Raw genomic sequence first — 24,634 nt, 5'->3', positions numbered from 1 at the left:
AATGAATGCCAGGCCTCTGTCTGTCCGACTTCCATTAAATCAATGAAATAATCTCTGCAACGTGTTCGAAATTGTAATGGCATGACCTGAAGTGTATGGAGAACACGCATTTCATTTTTGTAATTTTCAGGTGTGGCGAGACAAGATATCTCGGACAACTGCAAAGGCAGACCTTCCCTTGCGAGCATTTGGAGATGAATAATTGATATGCAAAGCAGACATGCGCAAATAAAGGACACAGTTGTGGGGCTGTAGCCCAGAAGGTTCCTTAAAGAAAATCCTCCATGAACTAAATGGATAGTATACTGTGGCTGCCATGTAAAAGCCTTTGTGCTACTTGAGTCATTTCTGCCTGGAAAAATAGCCCTTGAGAGAGGCTTTTGTCTGCCCAGCATTTATATATGGACAGGTACCTCCTACTGTCTCTCTTGTGTGGGACCTGTAAAATCTCTGGAAGGTTTTGCTAGGCCCTGAAACTTCCTGTTTTTCCTTTTCCGTTTATTTTTGGCTTTCCTGCTTGTCTGGTAAAGTAAATTTGAATTTTCATTTATGGAGTCTCTTACCACCCCACCGAACATAGTTGACTTTGTTTTGCAGAGATAAATATAAGCGGGTATTTGAGCATGCCGAGAGTATGGCGAGGCACTGAAGTCATCATACAGCGCCTCTGTACATTAGGATTCAGGAGCTGCAGTATGTGTGGCTCGTGATACTGTTGTCAAGGTGTGTGATCTGCAGTAGGAGATGCATGCTGGTTGAAATTATATTGTGGGGCTGAAACTCTTTTTAATTGAGCCGAGGAGAGAATAAATTGACCCCAGCGTAATTCTTCGTTCTTAATTCGCACGGAATTCTCAGGACCCATCAGTGGGAGGAAAATCCTGGCCTTCAAAGATGTGTACAAAATCCCTTTCCTTTCAGTCGATTTTTTTAGACTTGTACACTTGATGAAGATAAGCATATCCCCTCTGCCTGTTTCCACTTCAGTTCTGATCAAGGAAATGCATCGTTAAGTAATGAAACAGTTTGGTGGCATGATCACCTGCTTCCCTGCCACAGTGAATAGAGCCCAGTTTCCATTACTTACAGGTTATCCCAGCTGCTTGAATTGCTTGAATTGGAATAATGCAGTGTCGCCAGGTTCCTCACTAGGGGGCGCTGTGGTACCACATCTCCGTAGCCGCAGACTGCGCTGCTGTAGTGTCTTGGGATGAGAAACCCACGGAGGCGGTGGTGCATTACTGTGCGGTTCTAGATTGCGACTGCACCAGACAGGGATGCCTTCTGCTTGGGTGATGAGGTGGTCGCCTCAGGAAAAGAACGGGGGGGGAAGGAGCTGACACTGCACTGCAGAGAGGAGACCGGCGCAGGAGGAGGGCTGGGGACCAGCGCAGGGCAGGGAGGTGCTGTGGGGATTCCCAGTCACAGCAGAATGCCAATGCCGAGCACTGCATTTCATAACAAACAGACGGTGATGATGTGCTTTGCTCTGCGACAGAGAAGCATTTTAAAATAAAGCACAAACCAGCAACGTCTTGCTGACTGCCTATCGGCTTGCATTGAGCTGTTCCGTGGTTTAAATCTCGGAATATTGCAATGATTATTTTGTGTGGCAAAATTGTTTGCAGCTATTAAACAATAAATAAATGAATAAATATATACATACTATATATATTTTGATAAGGAAATTAGCATAGCATAATTAGAATATGATGATATATGATTAGGAATTTGTCTTTTTGCACACCCCAGCTTGCTCTCCATGAGACACACAGACAGGGAGAGAAGCTTGGGGTCAGAGCACAGGGTCTGCCATTGTACAGTGCCCCTGGAGCAGTTAGGGTTAAGGGCCTCGCTCAGTGTTTGAGCCGGCAACCTTCCAGCCACAGGAGCAGATCCATAGCCACAGAGCCACCGCTCCGCCCTATGATAATGGGTTTTACTTGGCATGTAAGCAAACTGTTTTTTGTTTATTCCTAAGGGTCATATCTGAGAATTAACTCACCCCCCCGCAACTGAAATGTAGCACCCACCTGGCTGACCCACACCAGCCATTCTGCACCAGCAGCCCCATGCACAACAGATTAGCAGGTGATGTGAGGAAATGAATTAGGAGAACTTTAGGGAGCTCAGATAAAACAACAAAGAAGTTTGATGAAGTACAGGCTCAGTGATCATAGCCAGAAACTGGCGATACAGGCAGACCTGGCTGCCCAGAGAGGACAGGCTGTGCTCCCACTGCCAGTGGGGAAAAAATAGAGACAGGTACACTTCCTACTGCACTATGACAAAGATTCTGGGATTAGACAAACATTCTTCCCTAAATTTATAAATCTAATCCCAGAATTCCAAAACCTGCTAGAATCGCAACAACTCCCAATCCTGCTGGGAGAGGGAGGAGAGAACTCAGTTGAACTGGCAGCCCAGTATGTGATCTCCTGTCACAGCCTGAGGAACAGTGAGCCTGCCTCCCAGTAATGCTCCATATGTTTATATGTAAATATCTTTTGATTGTGTCTTTATTGTAAATGTCTGTTGATTTTTGTTTTATGATAATTGTATTTGTTTTGCTTTGGCAACACTGATTTTACTCATTGTTCATGCCAATAAAGCATCATGAATTGAATCAATACAAGCCAACAGTTGACTTGAGTTAGGAATGCTGAGTTTCACACCCACGTTACAAACAGTGCCACGGGATTTTTAATGAGGAAGTAGACCGGACCTGTTTGATGTCTCATCTGAAGGATGGCACCTCCGATAGGGCAGTTTTCCTGGTCACCATACCGGGGCACTGGTTTGAAAATCCTTGGACCTAATCCAGTTCTTCACTTGCTGTCACTGCCAGAAAGTGTTGTTGTCCAGCACTTGCAGGAACAAGGCCAGCCCCCTGCATGGAAAGTTTCTCATTTTGCAATGCTAAGAAACCTGAAAGGAAGTTTTTTGTAAATTTCTATCATATTTCCCCTTTGACAGAATACGAAGAAGGTCTGATGAGGGAATTTGAATTTGAAAAAGGATTTCTGATTTGGGGATTCAAGAAGGTAATGTGTAATAAATATGCATTAAATCTTATCTGTTGGTAAAAATATAAAACGTGCACAAGCCTATTAAAATGTCATAGCTCTTTGGCTTTCTTCAAGATATTCTGTTCAGTTGACGAAGAAGGGGGAGTTGGTGTTTTATTTGTTCGTTTGCTTTGCTTCTAGCCTCTTAAGGTATTATTTAATTTTGTGCTTTTGAAAGATGCCTTAGCAATAGAGCTGGAAACGAAATTGCTATTTATTTTTGCAGATGCCAGTCTGCTTTAATCTAGAGGCTACAGTCTGATGTTGTGTCCAATATGATTTCCCTCTAGTTTATTTCTTGGCTCAGTGACAAAGGGTTTTAACCCTTCGTATCTCATTCTTGCTTTCATATGAAATGAAGTTGGGCTTAAAGGAGAAGTGTGGATTTATTTGGTAACGTTCACTACTGGCTCTGCAATGGTGTGCCCTACTTGATGTGTTCTCTTTATCACATGATCTTGTTTTGACCAAGGCTGCAAATTCCTACCCAAGATAACCATTCCATAGCTCATTTCTATGTTTGCTGGTTTTGTCAGGACCCAACAGACTTTGAATGGAGTTTCTGGAATGAAAGGGCTAGGAAATCACTGCTTTGGTCTCTTCTGGGTCACGTGCTTGTCTCCAAGCTGGCTGGTTTCTTTGCTCCCAAGGTAAGATGCCCTATTCGAACTGTGCCTCTTCTTGTCATTTTAACATATGCCTCTCAGAAATGCAGAGATTAGTGGATTTTGCACGTGCACATTTTTTACATTACACCATTGCATATACCCATGGTCAGGAATAGTAAGATAAATGGTGTCAAGACTGAAGAAGTGTTGACATGGTCTTTTTTAAAAACCAAGAACTTTTGTGGACCTTTTTTATTTAGTCCAGTTATAACTATTCGTTACATTTCTATTACCTTGCATGCACAATATGTATTCTCACATTGTGGGCAGAAAATAAATGGTAATTATGTATTTTCTTGATGGAGCATGAACAGTTTTATTATCAAACACATTTCAGGTGTGGATCATTAAGAATTAGCGCTTCACATAGGCTAGTCTTGCCTTCCAGTCTTTTCAGCTTCAGGGAGAGGAAAGGCAGTGCCATGACCGTGTTTGACGAGGACCTGATAGTGGGCTCCCCAAAGCGTCGATGCTGGTGACTCATACGGGCCGCGTCTCCCCAGTGCAGGGCGGCTGTGCTCACGCTCTATGGCCTGCTGGCCGCTTGGTGTCTCCTGGGCGGGAGAGGTCTGGCCGTGGTTGCGCTGCACATGTGTGTGTCGTTCGGTGTGGCCCTGCTGAAGAGGCCCTGTCTCTGCTGGCTGTGCTCCCTGCTGCTGCTCTCGACCTTGCTCTTCGGCTCCCTGGAGGACATGCAGGTACAAAGATCCCCCCCCCCAGTGCCAGCAGCGGCGTCCCCTTTGCCTGCGCGCGTCTCTTTTATCACTTTTGTTTCTTTCCCCGTTTACGTCGCCGTTCTGGAATCATTGTTTGTTTTCCCTCTTCACCTCTGCTCCCAAATGATCTGACAGGTGGATATTCAAGCTGTCAGAAAGCTGCCCACAGCTATGTTGGGCTGCCAAGGTAGCTTTTAGGAAAATGCAGAAAAGCAGAACCGTTTGCAGACTCTAGCACCATGCACATTGGGAAGACGTCTGGAATCTGCCTTTTAATTTCTATTGTCAGCTCCACCACAGATTGACAGTATTGGATAAACCAAAAACTAACTTTGCAAAAATTGTCATTTAATTATCTGAGACAATAACAACAGAAACAGCCCTTTCTGGAACTGAACACGTTTTATGTTATATGACTATATTAGCTGCATGCATTATAAGTGGAAACCATTTTTTTTAAACTAATTTTGTATATTTTCTGTGGTCAAGAAACTACTTTAACCATAAAAATGACTGTTTCATGTTCTGACTCATAATTTTGCAGAAATCTGTTGCTCTTGATGGACAGATTGCTTCTGTGCTTAAACATTTTCTTGTACTCTTAAAATTATGTAGCAAATATTTCCTTAATCATCAGAAAACTGACGTTTTAATTGAACAGACACTCTCTGGTGGGCGGTGTGGAATCCAACAGAGCAATGTGTGGTAACTGATCAAGACTTCTTACCGCTTAACCTTGGCTTAGCCACTAGTGTGTTTTTCCCTCCCTGCCAGCATTATTCAACAAGATTTAACTTGAGATAAAATGTTTCCTTGGAGGTGAGCTATCCTTGTCTGCTCATCATTCAACAAAAAAAGCAACCAAAATGATTGGAGAGATTTCTTTGATCTAAAATCACATTTGCAGCCTCCATTTTCTTCATTTGTGCCTGTGAGAGAAGTTGAAAATGCAGAGTGGTACAGAAGTAAAATCAAGTTCCTTTTGAAAATCACCCCTGCAGACCTCATTCCCTGTCTCTAATCAGGCTGACTGCATTACATGACAATTGTCCAATTACTCAGACTGATCTCAAATGTGTTACTATTGAAAGGAATTGTTTATAATAAATATTAATGTTTGTTCCACTAAGTACCTAATGCCCCCTCTAACTGCTGATTCCCTGTCTATTACAGCTTCATTGACAAAGTCAGCAATTTGTTTTTGTTGTTTTTACCCTTCTCTACTCCATTATGGTCACAGCCTGCAAAGGTCTAATTTGCTAGAGTGATGTGGTCAGGATATTAGCATCATGGTTACCAGTTCATTCCAGAGAGTACTGTTTAAAAACATTAATTGAAACTCAAAGTAGGTACAGGCTTGCATGTTGTATTAACAAATGTTTCCTCAAATATACAGTAATTGTCAAAAATCCCTCAATGTGCCAAGATAAGATATCATGCTTTTGTTTTTAATGTGCTCTGGGAATCCGAGGCCTCACACTAGCACTGCGTAATGTATCTTCAGAAACATAAAATCATACCATTGACCAGAGCAGTGTCAGTGATATTCTGCTCATGCATTCTGCTATGCAGGTGCCAGGTTATTTAAACGTTCAGTAAGTTGCAACTGGAAACTACTGTTGCAGTATTTTCTTCTGGCTTTTAGGAAAGATGGGAAAGAGCAAAAGTGCTTGGTGCAGAGCTTAGTTATCCTTTGTATCACTAAGAATTAATAATAATCATCATCATCCCTTACGCTTTTCTGGACACTCCACTCAAAGCACTTTACAGGTAATGGGGACTCCCCTCCACCCCCAGTGTGCAGCATCCACCTGGATGATGTGATGGCAGCCATAGTGCACTGGACTAGTAGACTCCCCACACACCAGCTCTCAGTGGGGAGGAGAATAGAGTGATGAAACCGGATCTTAGAAGGGGATTATGCCAGGGTAACACCCCTACACTTTTGGGAGAAACATCATGGGATTTTTAATGACCACAGTGAGTCAGGACCTCAGTTTTACATCTCATCTGAAGGACAGGACCTTTTTACAGTTTAAGCTTCCCCGTCACTATCCTGGGGCATTAGGACCCACACAGATCGCAGGGTGATCGCCCCCTGCTGGCCCCACTTACACCTCTTCCAGCAGCAACCTTGTTTTTTCCCAGGAGGTACTGACCTGGCTCATGCCTGCTGAGATTCAGTTGGTTGCCAGTTGTGAGTTGCAGAGTGATATGGCTGCTGGCAAGTTAACACAATGCAAGATTTTTTACAGAACGGCTATCCACTCTTGGTCCTGGAGGGCAGGTGGGTTTTTTAGGTTTCTTTAAATCTGTAGGCCTGAAAAGCCATTAAATTGGTTTAGGTCGGCGTGTAACCATCTGATTTAGCTCAATAAAGGCTAGATAGGAATGAAAACCTGGTGACACACTTAGTCCTCCCCAGACCAGGACAGGATAGCCCTGTTCTAGAAGGCCACAGCCAGACAAAGAGAAACGAGAACACATTGTGCGTAGTTTCCCTGTTTCAAAGAGTAGGAAAAGTAATGGAGTGCAATGATAGAGTTTTGGTCCACTGATGGGTAATGCAATGTTTGAATCAGCCATGGCTGGTTCAAAGGTCCAAAAAGCACTACTAACAGTCCCTTCTGTTTTCTTCCATTCCCAGAGGAGCTGGTATAGGACAGAGAATGAGTACTATCTGCTGGTCTTCAGCCTGGCCATCTCCTGTCTGCGTTACATCAGCTTCAGCCTGGACTACTGCTGGCAGGCCTCAGAGGAGAAGAGCCTGGACTCCTTCTTCTGGCTGTCTGCCTATGTCTTCTACCACCCCTTGTTTAGCAACGGACCCATCATGAATTTTGGAGAGTTCACTCGACAGGTGACGGATCCTTTTTCATTACGACAGACAAGAAAAGGGGGGTGCTGTTCTGAAGGGGACTGGGGCTTGTCTTTGTGAGAGTGAAGTTGTTAGGCTTGGCAAGGATTGTGTGAGGTTCACATGAGAGAAAATAATTAATTTATTTGAACAGTTAAAGGTGTTTATTTTTGTTTTGAATTTGAATTTTGTTTTTAAGCGATATCGTTTTTCCCCACAAACACATTTTTCTGAGCTAATGGAAGCAATTGGACTTTCTTAATACTGCTAATGCTGCCTTCATTTTTATATGTGGCTGAGTGGGTTTCTGGCTTGATGTAATTTCTACTAATGCATTATGGTCCCTTTCAAATGGCTAAAATGGGTTCATGAAATTATTCATGTTCCCTCCAATGTGTGTTGTCTGTAGTTGGGCGATACAGCAGTGTTTCAGAGTGTTACTTAATTAACTGTTGCACAGATAATTTTGTACATGTACTCCAAAATAATAAAACTAACACACATTAGTGTAGTTACTGATTGGAAAGCTCACCTGAAAAAATCATCCAAAGCCGCCAACTTACTATTTGCAAACGTCTTAGACAAAAATAATTACCAAATCACTAGATAGTGAATCCTTGCACTACTGTAAATGCATTTTATCCCCTCTAAAGTTCGTTATAGGCAACTAGTTCATTGTATTTTTTCTGTGGTTAAGATGAGAATTCTCATTATCAGGATATACGGTACACATAGAGGCAGTATCCATGTTTTGGAGTTTATATACTGCATTTCTCACAAGAAGCAATACGAAATGGCATTTTATCCTGCATCTGTGAAAGCATAAAGGCCTGAGTCTAAGATTTACAGAGCTCTAGGAATACCTTGCTTCATATTAAATTGAATTTTTTGTTTTGGATCTCTGGTGAAGCCTGTCCCGGCAAGCAACTGGTGCAAGGCAGGGTAATCCCTGAAATTTAACCAAGCGCACTGTGAGGCAGCTAACCGCTGCACCACCAGGCAGGCCGAGATGCAGTACAAATGCAACAGATTCGTCATTAATTCTGTCTTGAAACTACAGTACATGACATTTCGAGCAGATGGTGCCTCACAGCCTGTAGCGACAGATAAGAGATCAAGTGCCGAGCAGCTCCGACATGCCGAGTCAGATGAGAAGAACAGCCGCTGATGGACGTTTTCCCATGTCGCACACGAGACTGCTGGTTTAGTAGCTTCAACGTGTCTCGGTAAACTGAATATTGAAGCTGTCGTTTTCATTTCAACATTGATGTGTTTGTGTTTAAAAAAAAACAAACAATAACTTATTTGAGTCTCAATTGCCCATAAACCTCAAAGAATTATGTTTCCCTTTCACAGTATGGAAGCATGCTGACTCAGTAGTTCAGAGGAAGGCTTTTTCTTATTTTATATTATTGAAATCCATAATAAGAGTTTATTTGATGCTTTCCAAATCCTTAGACAAACAGCTTCACTTGGTTTTTGTGATATATTCTGAGCATCACTGTACAGGGGACCTGAGGTTTCATTTATGTTTATGCTACAATGTGACTAATGTATAGTCACTGTATAATGTCATGTCATGTCATGTACCAAACCACTTTATACCATACGGTGTCGCGGGAAGCCGGAGCCTACCCGTCAAGCAGAGAGCGCAATGCAGGGTACACCCTGGACAGGACACCAGTCCATCGCAGGGCAACTTCAAGCCAATCATACAGGGGGACAATTTAAAGGCCATGGTAAAGGGGATCTTTAATGACCACTGAGAGTCAGGACCTCGGTTTAACGTCTCATCTGAAAGACAGCGCCCACTATAGTGTAGTGTCCCCACCACTATTCCTGGGCATTAGGACCCACACGGACCGCAGGGAGGGCACCCCCCCACTGGTCCCACTAACACCACTTCCAGCAGCAACCATAGCTTCCCATAGTCTCCCATCCAGGTACTGACCAGGCTCAACTCTGCTTAGCTTCAGTGGGTAGCCAGTTGAGAGCTGCAGAGTGATATGGCTGCCAGCTATCACTGTATAATTAATATTATACTGTATAATTTTATTAACATAATGTATAGTCACTATGTATATTGCATGGGCTCCTTGTATAATTTACAAAAAAACAACAGTAAGTAAGCAAACATGCTTTCATATTAGAACATCCAAACAAATAAAAAACAATTTCAAGCAGGTTTAAGTGAGCATTGTCGAGGTGGCTGTGACCTGAAAATCTAAGAGTTTGTTGCTAAGTGGAGGTAATTCATACTGACGTGGCTAAAAACAAGACGCGCTTATGCTGCAAAACACTAGCAAACCAGAAGAATTTTTTTCTAAAATGTGAATTATGCTTTTAATTCAGCGGGGGATTTTTTGTGCTGTGTATTTACTTTTTTTTTCAGATGACTTAGCATTCGTTTTGCTCTACGATGGCTGAGGCAATAATGAAGTTTCGAAATCTATATTGTCCAAAGGGCATGACTCGGTCAGGTTTAGTGTGTGAGAAAATGTTTACTACTGTAATGGGGAAATTGAATCTGTAGGTAAAGTACAATCATAAATACTAACAGTGCGACAACAATATGTACAGAATTAGTTATAAACTGTTGCTTGTATTGAAGTCATCATAGCTTCAAAAAAATCTTAAGGTGACTCCTGGCTATCAACTGATAGGTGCATTTCCTGAATGCAGGTGGAGCTCTATAGTCCTGGGTTGGAGCCTGAGTCATGTCACTAGCCCACTGTGACAGGAATGCCCCAAGCAACAGAGCACTATTGACTGAGTGCCGCCTAGGCTAGGGTGTGTAGTCAGCCAGGATGCTCTCGGCTCCCAGTGACACAGCCTCATTTAATGGCCTCATAGGGGTCTTACAGGCATTCAGTGCTGTCGGTGAGGGGCATGCCTCTCCTCCAGTTACTCTGAATATCCCGAACGGAGTCAAATAGACTTTTAAAAGACAAGCGGTGGTCAAGTCAGAGGAATCTGCCCACTATTCCTTATCCTCCCCGTGTGCGGTCACGTGGTCCACTGCCGAGAGCCAAGATGTGAAAAACACACCAATGGCTAATCCAATTTGGGTACAACAAAAATAAAAAATAAAAATGGACATTCTAGATAATTGGTGCATTCAGCACCCAGGGGCTGGCATTGGTGGTGTTTAGCACTGAGTCTTTACTTGGAGTGAGATATGTACTGTCTGTAATTTACTGTGCATTACTCTGTGTAAACTCAGTATGCAGCAGAAAAACTTTCTTTTGCCCTTTAGTAGCCAACATTATTTTATCAGAAATCAAGCACAACAACGCAACGATGGCCAACCTCCTTAATGTTTCACTGACAGATGCAGAAGCCACATTCAAGAGTTGTCAGACTGGACACCTGGGCTGTGCTTGTGAGCCTCGCACGGCTGGTCGCCTGGTGGATTCTAGCAGAGGCTATGGTTTGCTTCATGTACATGCACGCTGTGCAAAGCAATGAGACCTACTTGAAGATCATGCCATCTTGGGCTTTAGGTGAGTATATATCAAGAGCATAGTAATATTTCCTCCTTTCACTGCATGTACTGTTTGAATGAACTACTCTAGATCATTAGTTGATGATATGCAGTAGAGCTAGTTCATTGCATTTTTCACTTTTTAAGCAGTAAGTTGACCTGTTGTCTGTCCATCCGTTTTCTGAACTGAAACTAAGCTCATACTCGGTTTTCTAAACGAAACTCAACTTGACTCAATTGGTCATCTAAATTCATGACCAATTCAGGGTCGTGTGGGGGTGGGGGCCTATCCTGGGACCTTGGACAGGATGCCAGTCTATTGCAGACTGTAGGTCTAAAGATGGCTTACTGTATGTTCTATGTGCTTTTATGTTCCCTTCAAGCCTGTGCTAGACCTTCCCTCCTGATATATAGTAAAAACGTTTACCGCTGTATTTGCTAGAGAAGGGACTCAAGACCTTCTTACTCTACAATGACTTCCTTGTGAGAGATTTCTGTGGTGCACAGTATAAATGTTAACTAAGTAATTTACTATTTGTTTTCACATCTGTGCCTACTGTGAAAGTCAACATTAAGTTTATGAGGTGAGTCTGTGTATGGCTGCATTTAGAATAAAAGAAGCTCATGTTTAACAAGCAAACAATAAGAAAAAGTTATGTATCCCAAACGCATAGCCAATTTTAAACCTAATACTGAGCAGTCTGTTATTGTAAGTGCTAATTTAAAATGCAAAGTTTAGCATTGCATATAATTGTTGTAAATGCAGAGTTATGTATATACATTAGGCTTGATTTATGGGGCTGTGATTGCCAAACAAAGAGACAGATCTTAACACAGAAGAATACTTAAGCTACTGAATACAAAATTGGACTTCTAGCTGATTTATAGTAAGCGCTGCTGGGTCCTGTTGTGAATTGTAAGAGGTCTGGAGATTGGATATCAGATCTAGAGCAATGTGCATCATGTTGTTGTTGCTTTACATCTTAGACAAGATAGAAACGAGTTATGCTCATCCTCCAAGAATAGCAAGTCTGCAATATCAGACAAGACAAGAGGAAAAATAGAACCACCTTTCTTTTCTGCACAGTAGTTGGAGGTGTGCAGTGCCTTTTCTCCCAGCTCTCTGCTGCAGCTCCTGCAGAAGTCCGAGACAGACGAAGGCTGAATTATATCTTCTCTGTAATGGCTATTAGTCAGGCTGCCTGCTACAAACACCAGTGTCCGATTGTGTCCGTTAGAAGGCTGACATACCTTTTACTGAGCAGTGACAAGAGTCTCTGAGCCTGGACTCCCTGTTGAGTTTCACTGTGCTCGCCATGGCTGTAGTCCATCACCTCCATAAGTGATGGACTTGCCATAAGTGGCATGAAGCAGAGCCTGTGTTCCATCCCAGTGGGCCCAAGTTGTCCGATCAGTCCTGCATTCTGAGAGGAGACCTCTACTGCAAGATCAGTACTGTAGGAACTGAAAGTTTTGATAAGTATAATTATTTGTTCATTCTGCACCAAGCTATCATAGTAAGGTTATTCCTGTCTTTCTTTGCCTGAAATTTGCAGGGGTGGAAAATTGAAAATTGTAAACTTGTAGTCCCTAGGTGGAGCCACAGTCTATTTTGGTTTTCACACTGGGCTTAAGCTCTCAGTTCTTGATTTCGTTTAGTCATTTGCTCAATTGGTCACGTTTTCAACATTCTCGCTGGTTTTTATGTTTCAAGATGCCATGCAGTACGTGGAAAGAAACATTTAATTTGTTCAATTAATTAAAGTCTGAGACTAAACAAGGAAACTGAAAGCTCAGCGCTGAACAAAATCCACAGGGCTCTGTGCCCATCAAGATCTCCAAGTGTTGCTTACCCAAAACACCTTATTAAAAGATTGAAATCATGCCTTTGTCCGGGAGCTTAATTACTGATTCGGGTGTTGTCTGGTTGGAAGAGTGTGCACAGTACCTCATTATCCAAGTTCTTTCAATGGGAAATCGGGAAGCATTAAGCAGTTGTCCCCAGTTTATAGAACAATACATCGGTGCACATTTGGCTGCAAATGGAACAACAGAAATGGGAAGATCTAATTCCAGCTTGTGTGAGGGTTCCTGGACTGATGACCGATTCTGAGTCGGAAAGGAAAATCTGTTTTAGCTCCTTTCTTTATGCGTCGGCTTTCATCTTCACGAAACGCTGTGAATTTTAATCGCGCTCACGGTATTATGATTCCAACAGAGTTTATACTCTGCAATGAGCCGTAACTCTTCCCTGTGTGGCTCTGTCGCTGGTGACTGTGGGTGCTTTTTTCACAATACAGCTGCCTTTTAGATCTGAAACTACTGTCAAAGCACATCGATTCTATAGCCAATAAACAATTGTGCATTGCACTGTTGCTTTAGATAGTAAAACATCAGCACCACAGGTGATGAAACTAACAGGTGACAAATACGAATCTAAAAATGGGCAGCTTAGAATAAAGTAAATATAAGCAGCGCTGATATATATATAGTCAGTGTCCTGGGATTCTTTTAACAGTGCTGAGAACATTTGTTTTTATAGCTAGACATCATTCACAATTCTAGCAAATATAACTTGAAACATTTTATACTAGAAGAGGACTGGATGACAAACATTAAACTTATGTTTCAGCATTCCCACAAGTGTGGCAAGTACAGATGTAATTTTACATTAACCGAATCACACGAAGTCTGAGACAATTTGTATTCTCGACTCTTCAGGTTCTCCTTCTTTCCTTGGCAACTGAATACTATCGGGATTTTCTCCTGAAACTGTAGCCATTTTGTTTTACACTGACAGTTAAACCTAAAGAAATATTTTGACATCTTTTAGCTTTATTGATGTGTAGAGAGAAACTGATGTTGGTTATGGTGATGAACCTTCAACAACGAGACAGTTAGATCTGATTGGAGAATGTGATGGATTAGCTAACACAACACTTCATATTGCCTGCTCATATGTAGTTGAACTACAGTTGTTGCCATCATGTTTTGAGGATTTTGATCGATTTTGCTAAATGACATGTTTAGTTTCTTCTTATCCAGACCAGGCTGCGTTAGTAAGACTCGTAATCATGCTGTCATAATAGTACCAAACGGTTCTGGAGACTTTGAATGCAGTGTTGATACTTGTGTACTATAAGATGCAGTATCGTAACTCCTCATTGTGTCTGAGATGAAGATTTTAACACAGTGGTGTAAATGTGTAATAATGATGCATTAACGGTCCTTGTCTGTAGTGGTGCAGGCTCTCTCAGCTGCCAGCCTTTCTTTTCTTCTGCCTGAATGTTTAATTCAGGATCTTCATTTCAGCCTCTAATTTCCTTCCATCCAGCCTGAGCTCCTCCTAGCCATATGCTGAATCCATTAATAACTCTATTGCTCTGTCTCAGGTTGTGAAAAAGCATTGTACACATCTAGGAAGAGACACTGAAGGTGAACCAGAGAGCATAACCGAATCAGTGTGAAACATCATTTATTATTATTGCTTAAAATCCCCAGGGTGACATAAAAGTATGCAATAATACAGTCACTAAATCCCAAATAAATCTTTCCAATGCAATAAAAACATAATAATAGAAATGCCAAGAAAACAGCAGTGAGAAAGACGCACGTTAGGAGTGCAATGTCAGAGGGAAAACAATGTCTATTGAGCGGTAAACAACATGTAGTTAGGAATCATTGATTACAGTAAAAAAAAGACCGGCACTGAGCGGAGTGTTGCATCAGTTGGTGGCTAAAGTTCACACTGGCGTGAGAGAGATCGCATCTGTTTAGATTTTTTAGCTGTCTAGACAGATGGGTCTTGAGAAGGTGCTGAAAAGTGGTCAGGGTCTGAGCTGTTCGGATTTCATTGTTCCAGTCCTGCGGGACTGGGGATGAGAACGAACAGGCCCTGGAGGAGGCTGGAGGGGAGGAGCAGACAGTCTGGTGGAGGAGGAGAAGGAGCACAGCTGCCAGTAGGGGGAATAGAGAGAGATGAGGCACTGGAGGGAGACGGGGGCCGTGCGCTTAAGGCAGCTGCAGGCAAGGAAGGGTGTTTTGAAATGGACTCGTGCAGCCATTAGCCAGGGAGCTAATGGAGAGAACTGTTCCAGTGTGGCATAAGAGAACTGCAGAAGACGTAACAGGGTCCTGAAGCCTCCTGCCTTTTCTGTGTCTCAGTGAATTTCTACACCGGTGAGGGTGATCTAAGAGGTTTCAAGTGTTTTCAACTGTTCAGTCCCCTGTCCTCACGTTCAACATGCAAGCCTGGTGCAGGACTGTGCCAGCTGCCCATGTGATGCCACCTGCATCCACAGCAGAGACTTCCTGCCAGCCTGGCAGCCTTTTAGCCAACGACAGCAGCAGCTGGCTGACTGTTTTCAACTCCGAAACTGCAAGTTTAAAGACCTGCCTGGCTGGAAACAGTAAAGGAAAAACAGCAGCCATGTTACTTAAAATCCAAGAAATACATGAAATTTGCTGTACGTTTTTTCTGGAGTTCTCTTGTTTACCTAAAGGCTGTTACTGAGGCAGGAATGAAGAGCAACACCTTTTACAAAAACCGCAGTGACGCTTTTAAATCTCAGTTGTGGAAAGAGGAGGATGACGTTTTGTGCTTTGATTCTGTGACATTTTTTATTAATCCCATAAACCCAACACATTTTGGTTTTAAGCGTAATTCATTTTTCATTTTAACAAATTGTATCGCTTATTATGCATGGTAAATGCTCAGTTACGACATTTGTACAATGGGTGATATTTCAAGTGGAGTAATGCTGACCACTTCCCGGTCATAGGAGTAATTAAAATTGATGGTCATCTTATTGCTTTATGAGCAGCACTTTTAAACAGCAGCTAGGGGAAAAAAACGAGGAATGGGCTTCTTTTTTCACCCCTTATGCAGATGAGATGGAAGCCCCCATATTGGAGTTTTGGGAAAAATATGCAGTTATTGCAGTATGATTTATGTGTGTCCTTGCAGCCCAGAAACCATCTAAATGGAAATTAAATCCCGTTAGAGAACACTTAAGTCCAGATACATATATATTGTTTCATCACACAGCAAGTCCCACATGGGTAAGGGATGGGATATATCTTTCCACATATCGTGTTTCATGAACTGTTCAACCAGCGCTTGATTCATCCCAGAACTCGTCTCCCCTTTTAAATGAGAATCTTATTGACTCGCTTTTCAACCCCATTAAATCATATATTAATTTGGGTCCCACATAAAAAGCTAAAGTGAGCTAAAGTGATGCTTGGAAAATGTGTGTGATGCTTATTTTTTTAAATGATGGTGGTTGTTACCAAACCATGCCCATCTAGTCAAATGTTTTGGACTATTTTCATTTATTCCCTCTTCAGTCAGAATCGCCAGTTGTGTGGGATATTTTAAAGATAATCAGCTTTGTAGTCACCCCTTAGACAAAACTGTATTTTTTTCTCTTGCTAAATAGTTTATTTTCAGACAAATGGTGTGGGAAGAATGCTAATTCATTCAAAATCGCAATGCTGACCTTTATCTGAAAATAGGTAAACTATGCTCACGTAGTAGGGTGGTTAACTGATTTGTGAATCTCCAAGGCTTTAGTCTTTAGCGGTTGATATAGACTTTGAGGAATTACATTACACAGTTTAACCTATTAAGCTGGCCGTATTGCATTGTGTCTCTGACAAAACAAAAGCTTTATTTCACCTGTTATGTCCTGCCAGTAGAAAAAGTCTATGAATGTGGGATTGTGGCCTGGCGGAACAGCAAAGTTAAGTCCAAAAACATGAGACTCTACAACTGACACTAGGTGGATGCTGAGCTCCCAAAGAGCCTGATGTGAATGGTGTACAACTAAAAATCTCGGCCACATTCCAGGTGCACTTATCGCAACGTTTCCCTTCCTGTGAATAAAACAAGAACTGCTTTTTCGAGTGTCACTTCCCATGAATAACATATCTCACTCACTCGTTGCCCTTAAAAAAGTTTTTAAAACAGAATTTTTTGTATCTAATAAAACCATATATACAAACATTGCATAAAACAATCATTTGATGACCTACTGTAATAACATCAGAATATTCAAAATAGGTGCAGAGAGACCTCTCTGAAGTTCTATGTCCTGCTGACTGTAAATATTGTTGTACAATAAGAATTATTTTTGCAATTTGTCTATCAGACGAGGCATTCCTACCACATACTGTATGAGCACTTCAACAAAAACAGTAATTACAGGCCATAAAGGGTGAATGTCACATTCTGTATAGGCAACATATTCCTAAACAACAAACATTTTTATTCTCATGATAATAGATTTTTTTCTCAACAAATCAGGCCTGTCTTGAGATACCCAATCTTGTCAGAATCAAAACCTTACATTTAAATTCTACATGATTGGTTCAGGCTCCTTAGTTTTTCTAACCTCGCCTTCTGTTATTATAATTCAGTCACACAGCTGCCGTCTTGAAACTTGGCCTGTTTTGTGTTTCAGTTGGGAAAGCAGACATTCCTCCATAGTTTCCTGTGATGGCTTGAAAACTTTTAGATACTGTAGATCCTGTTCTAGCTTGTTTGAGAAACTAGTGGATTCTTGCTATTCACAGATGATTATTTCCAAACCCAATACTAGGTTCAGAAAATATTGAATAAAGGTGCTGACATTGTATCTTAATAGTATAATATTTAATAATAATTCCTTACACTTATGTAGCATTTTTCTAGACAATCCACTCAAAGCGCTTTACAGGTAATGGGGACTCCTCTCCACCACCACCAATGTGCAGCCCCACCTGGATGATGCAACGGCAGCCATAGTGCACCAATATGCTCACCACACACCAGCTCTCAGTGGGGAGGAGAGCAGAGTGATGGGGCCAGTTCAGAGATGGGGATTATTAGGAGGCCATGATTGATAAAGGCCAGGGGGAAATTTGGCCAGGATGTCGGGGTTACACCCCTACTCTTTTCGAGAAACGCCCTGGGATTTTTAATGACCACAGTGAGTCAGGACCTCTGCTTTCCGTCTCATCCGAAGGACGGGACCTTTTTACAGTACAGTGTTCCCGTCACTATACTGGGGCATTAGGACCCACACGGACCGCAGGGTGAGCGCCCCCCACTGGCCCCACTAACACCTTCCAGCAGCAGCCCCAGTTTTTCCCAGGAGTCCCCCATCCAGGTACTGACCAGGCTCACACCTGCTGAGCTCCAGTGGGCTGCCAGCTGTGAGCTACAGGGTGATATGGCTGCTGGGGTAGCACTCTAGGCTGTTGATTAAAGATTGAAATGCTTGCTTGTTCCAGGTGGCCTTGCCTTGGCCCAGGTGCTGTTCTTCTATGTCAAGTATCTGGTGCTGTTTGGGGTTCCTTCGCTCGTTGTTCGGCTGGATGGCATTGAGTCCCCGAAGCTGCCTCGGTGTGTCAGCACCATGTACAGCTTCACTGGGATGTGGAGGTGAGGCAGTCTTCCCTTCTCTTCCTTTGTTTACAGGGGAGTTACACAAACCCAAATCTTTTTATCTTCATTGGATAATAAGGAAATAATTTGGCCAGGATCTGTTTTCGCCCCTGGGTTCTGGTAGGAGGTATCACAGTATCAGAACACTGACGAATAGATTCAAAAACAGTTACTTCCCCCAAGCAGTCTACATCATAAACAGCTCAAATTCGCACCTGCACATATTAGCTCCTGCACTTTAAGGTTCTGCACTGTTTGCACTATGTCCTTTTGGCTGGTTTTCTAACATCTATTGTCTAATTTATTGTCCATGTCTGTTTGCCTTTTTTTTCCTCTAATGTTACTGGGTACAGCTGAACGAGTAAGCATCCCAATACACTTGTTGTATATGGCAAATAAAGAAATCTTGAATCTTAATTGCTCTTTTCTAGGATAATACTGTCCATCCATTTGATAGATTCAATTTAAGCTTGACGCATGAATGAACAATTGAGGCTTTTGAGAACATTACAATTAACATGTTTGTACATAAAACTGCTTTTTAATGAACTGGCATGCAGAAAATATGCTGAGTTGTTTTAAATCTGATTCAAGGGCTGTTCATTTTAAAATTGTAATGAAAATTCATAAAAAAAACTACGCACTATATAAACTAGTGGTAATGCTGGAAACAAAGCTGGAAAAGTTTTTCACGATTTTCTATTTTTAAACACTCTAAAAGTATGCTGTATTGAAACTATGAATTGAAAATAATATTCAATGTGGTTAGAATGCTAACCACAATATCAGATATTTTAAAAATCATGAGTCTCTGAAAATCCATCTTCTACACCTGATTCACTTTTCATTAATATGCATAATATAAGATTTTGAAGATCAATTATTGATATAGTGGATTTGTAGATGAAGGGTGGTGTTCCACTACAAATAGTTTCCCATCATGACATCCTCCAGTACAGCTGCCCTTACAAACAGGGGGTGTGTGTCACTGACATTTCAACAGGCACCTATCCAGCAGAATGCAGCAAGGGCAATACTGAATGTGTCCTGCAGGGGGCACAGTAACCCAACTTTTATGATTACAATACACTGCAAAATAGTTCAGGGCAGGGGTGTCGAACCCCATTCCAAGGGACCAGTGTTTTCTGTTTTTTGTTCCAACCAGAGCTGTCAAATAAAAAAGAATCATTATTTTCTTATACACATATAGGAAGTTTTCTTTTACAGCTGACAACTCAAAACATTCACTTCATTGAAAGCACAGTTACTGTATGTGCAACTATTACACTCATGCAGTTGATTTAAGAATTAGACCAGATATGCAACTGAAAGATCAGGTTGAAAAAAAAAACAAGAAAACGCCCTTGGTTTTATGAAGTATAATTTGCATATGTGTGCAGCACGATAAAAAGTTGCTTAAAGTAAACATCCACATTCTATACATGTATAGTAAATGTTAAAATAAATACATACATAAGCCTTTATAGATTTTATAACCATGTTATACACACAGTATATTTTGTTTTGCGCAAAATGATTCATGACCAGAAAAAAAACCCTGCAGCAATCATAGCGTTTTGAAAAAGATTAGTGATTTTATGTTTCTTGTTGAGGGCGTGAGTCATTTCTACTCTACGAGTTTTGAGAATGCTGTTCACACCAGTTTGTGTATTTGGTTGTTAAATATGACTTAGTTAATGTTTCTTTGACCACTCAATGCATTGAGATTGAGTCTTGCTGATATCCAGCTTAATCGACCTGCATTACTCTTTACACCTGGTATCCAAGCCATTGCCCTAGAATGTGTAGTTGTAAATTAACTTAGTAGGAACTGTAGAAATAGGAAATGCTGCATGAATATAAACACATGGGTTTAATTGTTAGTTTTGGTGCTTGCGTTTGTGTGCTTAACACTCCATTTTACAGCAGTCTGCATCTGTTCCTGATGCTTGTCCTTGCTTGCCTTCTCCCTAGTTAATTCACCTCCAAAAGGGCCACATAGCCTTCTCGTCTGAGTGAAAAACATCTGACATACAGTACCAAATCTGACATCATAAACCATGTGACATAACACAGAGCTCTGGAAACCTGCCCTTAGTCCTAAGTAATGGCTTCCTGGAAATTGGTTTTCTTAATTAATAATGTGTCTCAAATGCTCACATCTGCACAGTTTACAGTTGTCACGTTCCGTTTTTCTAAATGTGTGATGCCGTGACCTCGTATGATTCCTTTTCTTTCTTGCTACACCAGGATCTTATATAGTAGGCTTCAATCAAAACTCGGCACATTTCACACTGGACATCTCAAAGTCTGCCAACCTCTTTTTTTAGGAGCTCTGTTGTATACTATAGCTTTTGCTCCCTTTCTAGATCCCAGCTTCCATGGAGAAAGGTCTGTGGTTCACTGGAAGAAACATTTGTGGGATTTTGACAGTATACTTTCCTCTCCACAAACTTCCACGAATGACTTTTATGCATGTACATGTAGGCAACAGTAATCATCTGCAGGAGGCTCACTGGCAGAGGAACAAGGTCCTGAAGAGAAGTTTTCTTTGTTTGTACAGTAACTTTACTTGCAAGAGGTTTACGATAGACGTAATGAGCTAAAGAAAGGAAGTGAAATGAGTGAAGCAGACCGGCATTGTTGGGTACAAAACACAACATGTTGAAGCACATGGCCACAGGTTGCAGGTAGTGCAGGACTGGCTGAGCATGTCCCAGTTTCAGCGCCTCTCCCTTAGCAAATGCAATCGTATCCCTTTGTCATGGAGTTACTGTACCGAACCCCTAACCCTCTCACAGAAATACACAGAAAAAAATCTACTAATGAGAGTAATTAGATCCGGCAGGTTACCAGTTGCTTATTGATCCAAAGATCTCATTGAACATTTTGTTAAATGGAGGCTGGTCCTAAACGCAGATCCCTCTATTCTGTCAAAGACACTGCATTTCTTCTAATCTGAACTATATTGATCTTTGTGTTCATTTTTGCTAAAAAATCTATTTCTTTTGCAGTTTTGTAGGTTGAATATTCTAATACGGGCTGAATTCTCTTTGGTATTGAATGCGAGTGTGCTGTCAGAAATCTGATCTCAAAAATTGGTTTCGAAGCAGTGGAGGTATTCCGGCTCATTTAGCTCATTTGGATGACATGGTAGAAGGCAGACAGGGAATGGGATGAAGGTAGAGAGATGATGTATAACTATTGAAGGGGGAGAATGCTGATAGCAAGGATATGGGCATAGATAACCATCTCCTCTTGGCAGCCTGGTGTGTGGCATGTCACTGCTGTCGCGTGCCATTTCCTGTTCTTCATTGAACGCGTTTGCTTTCCTTCCATTGTAAGCACTTTCTCCCTCCTCTTTGATATCTGAAGCGGCATGTCACTGGCATGTCTCTTCGTGTTTGCTCTGAGAGGATTTTGGACACTCTTTTTAGGTCTTTTTCCAAGATATAATTTCAAATGTGTCTTCAAAAGTTCCATTGTGCTTTATGTTTTTGATGTGCTAGCGGATTTATTTATTTTTTTAACTGTCAAACCTTAATTTGTTTTTTGTTTTCTGGCTTAGCATCATGGCCAATTCCTATTCCTTTGCTTTGATTTCTTATACAGTACATTGTATTCTAGATTATTCAGAGTAATCGTGTCGGCATAGGCACACCAGGATAGTTAACTTGTTAATAATGGATGGGTTTTACAAATATTTTATATATGTTTTTTGAAATTTCACTACTTGCTCTTTAAATCTTAACTTTTTTAAGCTGCTGTTGATCTGAGCTTTAAAAATCTATACAAGACAGGCGTTCTCTGGAGCTCTTAAAGACTCTGCAAGCAGCACTGAAAATGACTACAGCATGTGACAAAGTAGAAAAAATCCCAGTGGTGATTCACTTTGGGATACTGCAACATGTTAAGATTTGAGCTACCCAAATTTTGACGTATTACTGGTGCATGGTCAATCACCTGTAAATCCATTGAACTGAACACAGAAACACCTCATCAATGAGGGGAGAACTTGACCATTTTGCAAATATTCGTTATCTTTTTCTTATGAGAAATAAAAAAGGAAAATGAACAGCTACAGACAAAGCTTAACACAACTCGTTCAGTAGGGTACATTTATTGTGCTTTGAAAGGTTCACAGCATTAAAATATTGCACTGGATTTGATGAGTTGAGTTGAGAGAAAACTCCAGAATATACCTTTGTAGCTGTTGCAGTCTAAGCAGTTTTGACTGTGCTTTTAAGATAACAAATACTTATCTGATGGACTGAAAAATCACATATAACTTGTTTTTCTTATTTGGTAAGCAAATTAAATGCTATAAGATTAATCAGGTGTCGTGCCTCAGTGTCTGTAATAAAAGGAATAAGCTTGGTGCTCAGTTTTTATCATGTTCAGTTTTAGTTTAGACAATTTTGGAGGATTATAGCTTAAAGTCAGTAATCCGAAGAACATCTGAGATTTTGGCAGGATGCACGGAACAGGTTTTTCCAAGTCAAACATTCAATAATTCTGCATGTCATTGGAAACTATGAATGTTTTCCATTCGATTGAATGGCAAATAAGGGTAGCATTTACTAAGCTCACTAAACATTTATTTTATTGAAAGGAGCATGACCACACTTTAAAGACTTCTAAATTATCATAAAATTCAAACTATCCTTAACAGAATACTGATGTCTCATAATAGTTTGTATTGTCATGCATTGTTTATATTCAGAATGCGTTTTTTCTAGATCAGGTAAACACAAAGTTGCAATACTGATTTTCCCTTTAATGTTTAGAGTAGGACTGTGCAATTATATAAAAGTAAAACGTGTACTGTAGTACAGTAATATTTTACTGTATGTAGTGAGTCTTATAGCACTTCATATAAATATGCAGTACTATATAGAACATCACATATCAGTGTACTTGACCATATTGAAAATATTGTCAATAGTACTGCAAAGCTCATGTTTTATGATATAGACACAAGACTGAAATTGGCCTCTATGGAAGAAAACAGTGTAATAAATGTCTGCAAGTTCAAACATACTGCAGAGTAAGAGAGGAACGGAGAAAGACAGTAATGTAGTGGACAGTAAGAAACCTCTAGAACCATGTGTGTGTCCGTTTGGTTTATCATAATAAGACATTGATGCAGGAGCCATGTGATTTAATAACAGATGGGAAATTCTAGCCTTGAATTGCTCTGTACATACTGTACTGTATCTATATTGCTTACAGCGTCCAAATACCAGGTTTCCACCTTTCCATAATAGAGTAATTGATACTTCTGTTAAGGTAAATCTTTTATTTCCCTTTCAACAACAGTGCTGACCAGAATCAGGTTCTCTGCCTTGACGGAGTTAAAAAGTGAAAGGAAACTTCCCTTTGTGTAAAATTCCTTTACTGAAAGGGGGCATCTTTGTGCGTTTTGGATCGTTCTTTACCTCGGTAGCAGGGCAGCACCTTTGTATTAACAGCACTGGCTTTTAAAAAGCATAGAAATGTGTCATCAGCCGTGGAAGGCATGTCCACAGTAAATCACCAGGCACATCGTCATGACGTAATGCAGCAGAGCAGACTGGAACAATAGGAGAATGTTACATAACCCTCCAGGGTATGCAGCAGGTAGCTGTATGAACAATGTGAGAAACGGAGTATAGGGCTGGGTTGAAGGACACTGGTTATAGTTAAAACATAAGTACCTCAGTGAACATAAGCAGCTCTTTTCTTTCCTTTTGTAGAGTGTTTTTTTTCGGAGTTTTACTTTTAAATAAGCATATTTCATGTCTGGACTAATAACCGGCGCTCAGCTCCTTTCTGACTCATGTTGATTGCTTATGAGATGTTTTTGTGTTTCTAACAGAAACAGATTAAGCTGAAATGAAGGTGTCAGGGAAACAAAGAAGTTTTAAGAATTGCAAGACTAGCAAAGGCTTCTACTGTACGTGCTTCAGGATGCGGTTTAATTGCTTTCTCCTCAGTCGGCTTTAATAACTAATTCTGACTTGAAAAACACACTGTGTGCTATAAGAACAAGAAGAAACATTTGGAAATCACACTGAATGAACAGTTTGGTACTGTATAAATGCTTTTAAAAATATTGTAAGAGTAAATGTTATTTGAAGTATGCCAGTGCTTCATTTCATCAGTATGTTCAGTATGTAAAGATGCACTTTAAAGTATTGAATATCAGGAAACATACTGTATTTCCAGCATGTTTTCATGTTGCCTTTTCGCTGACCAAGCTTTATGTTTTGCTCTTCAATATGTCCCGAAATTAAATCATATTCACTTTTGTTTTTAAGAAACTGTTCAGTCAGCTACAGTAATTAGAGATAAACCTTACATCTGTGGAAAATTCCCTCCAGTAAATGCCTCAAGGAAAAAGGCAGAGATAGAAGGGAAGCTTGATGCATTT

The 24,634-nt window shown here is 40.9% G+C and overlaps 1 protein-coding gene across 4 annotated transcripts in view; it reads left to right on the top strand.

The window, feature by feature from the left end:
• Positions 1 to 24,634, top strand: part of hhat (hedgehog acyltransferase) — a 97,309-nt gene that overhangs the window by 2,688 nt on the left and 69,987 nt on the right. For 2 of the 4 annotated variants that reach the window (XM_069179821.1, XM_069179820.1), the window contains 6 exons: positions 2,977 to 3,044; positions 3,605 to 3,718; positions 4,240 to 4,434; positions 7,100 to 7,312; positions 10,641 to 10,812; positions 18,069 to 18,219. In XM_069179821.1, the coding sequence (XP_069035922.1) occupies positions 2,977 to 3,044; positions 3,605 to 3,718; positions 4,240 to 4,434; positions 7,100 to 7,312; positions 10,641 to 10,812; positions 18,069 to 18,219 (913 nt within the window). Of the gene's footprint in view, positions 1 to 2,976; positions 3,045 to 3,604; positions 3,719 to 4,239; positions 4,435 to 7,099; positions 7,313 to 10,640; positions 10,813 to 18,068; positions 18,220 to 24,634 lie in introns of those variants that run through there. The other 2 variants (XM_069179823.1, XM_069179822.1) reach the window with 2 other exon arrangements.

This window comes from Lepisosteus oculatus, chromosome 17 (assembly GCF_040954835.1).
Source record: "Lepisosteus oculatus isolate fLepOcu1 chromosome 17, fLepOcu1.hap2, whole genome shotgun sequence".
In the NCBI taxonomy this organism is placed as follows: domain Eukaryota; kingdom Metazoa; phylum Chordata; class Actinopteri; order Semionotiformes; family Lepisosteidae; genus Lepisosteus; species Lepisosteus oculatus.
This window is presented reverse-complemented; position numbering and strand designations above follow the sequence as displayed.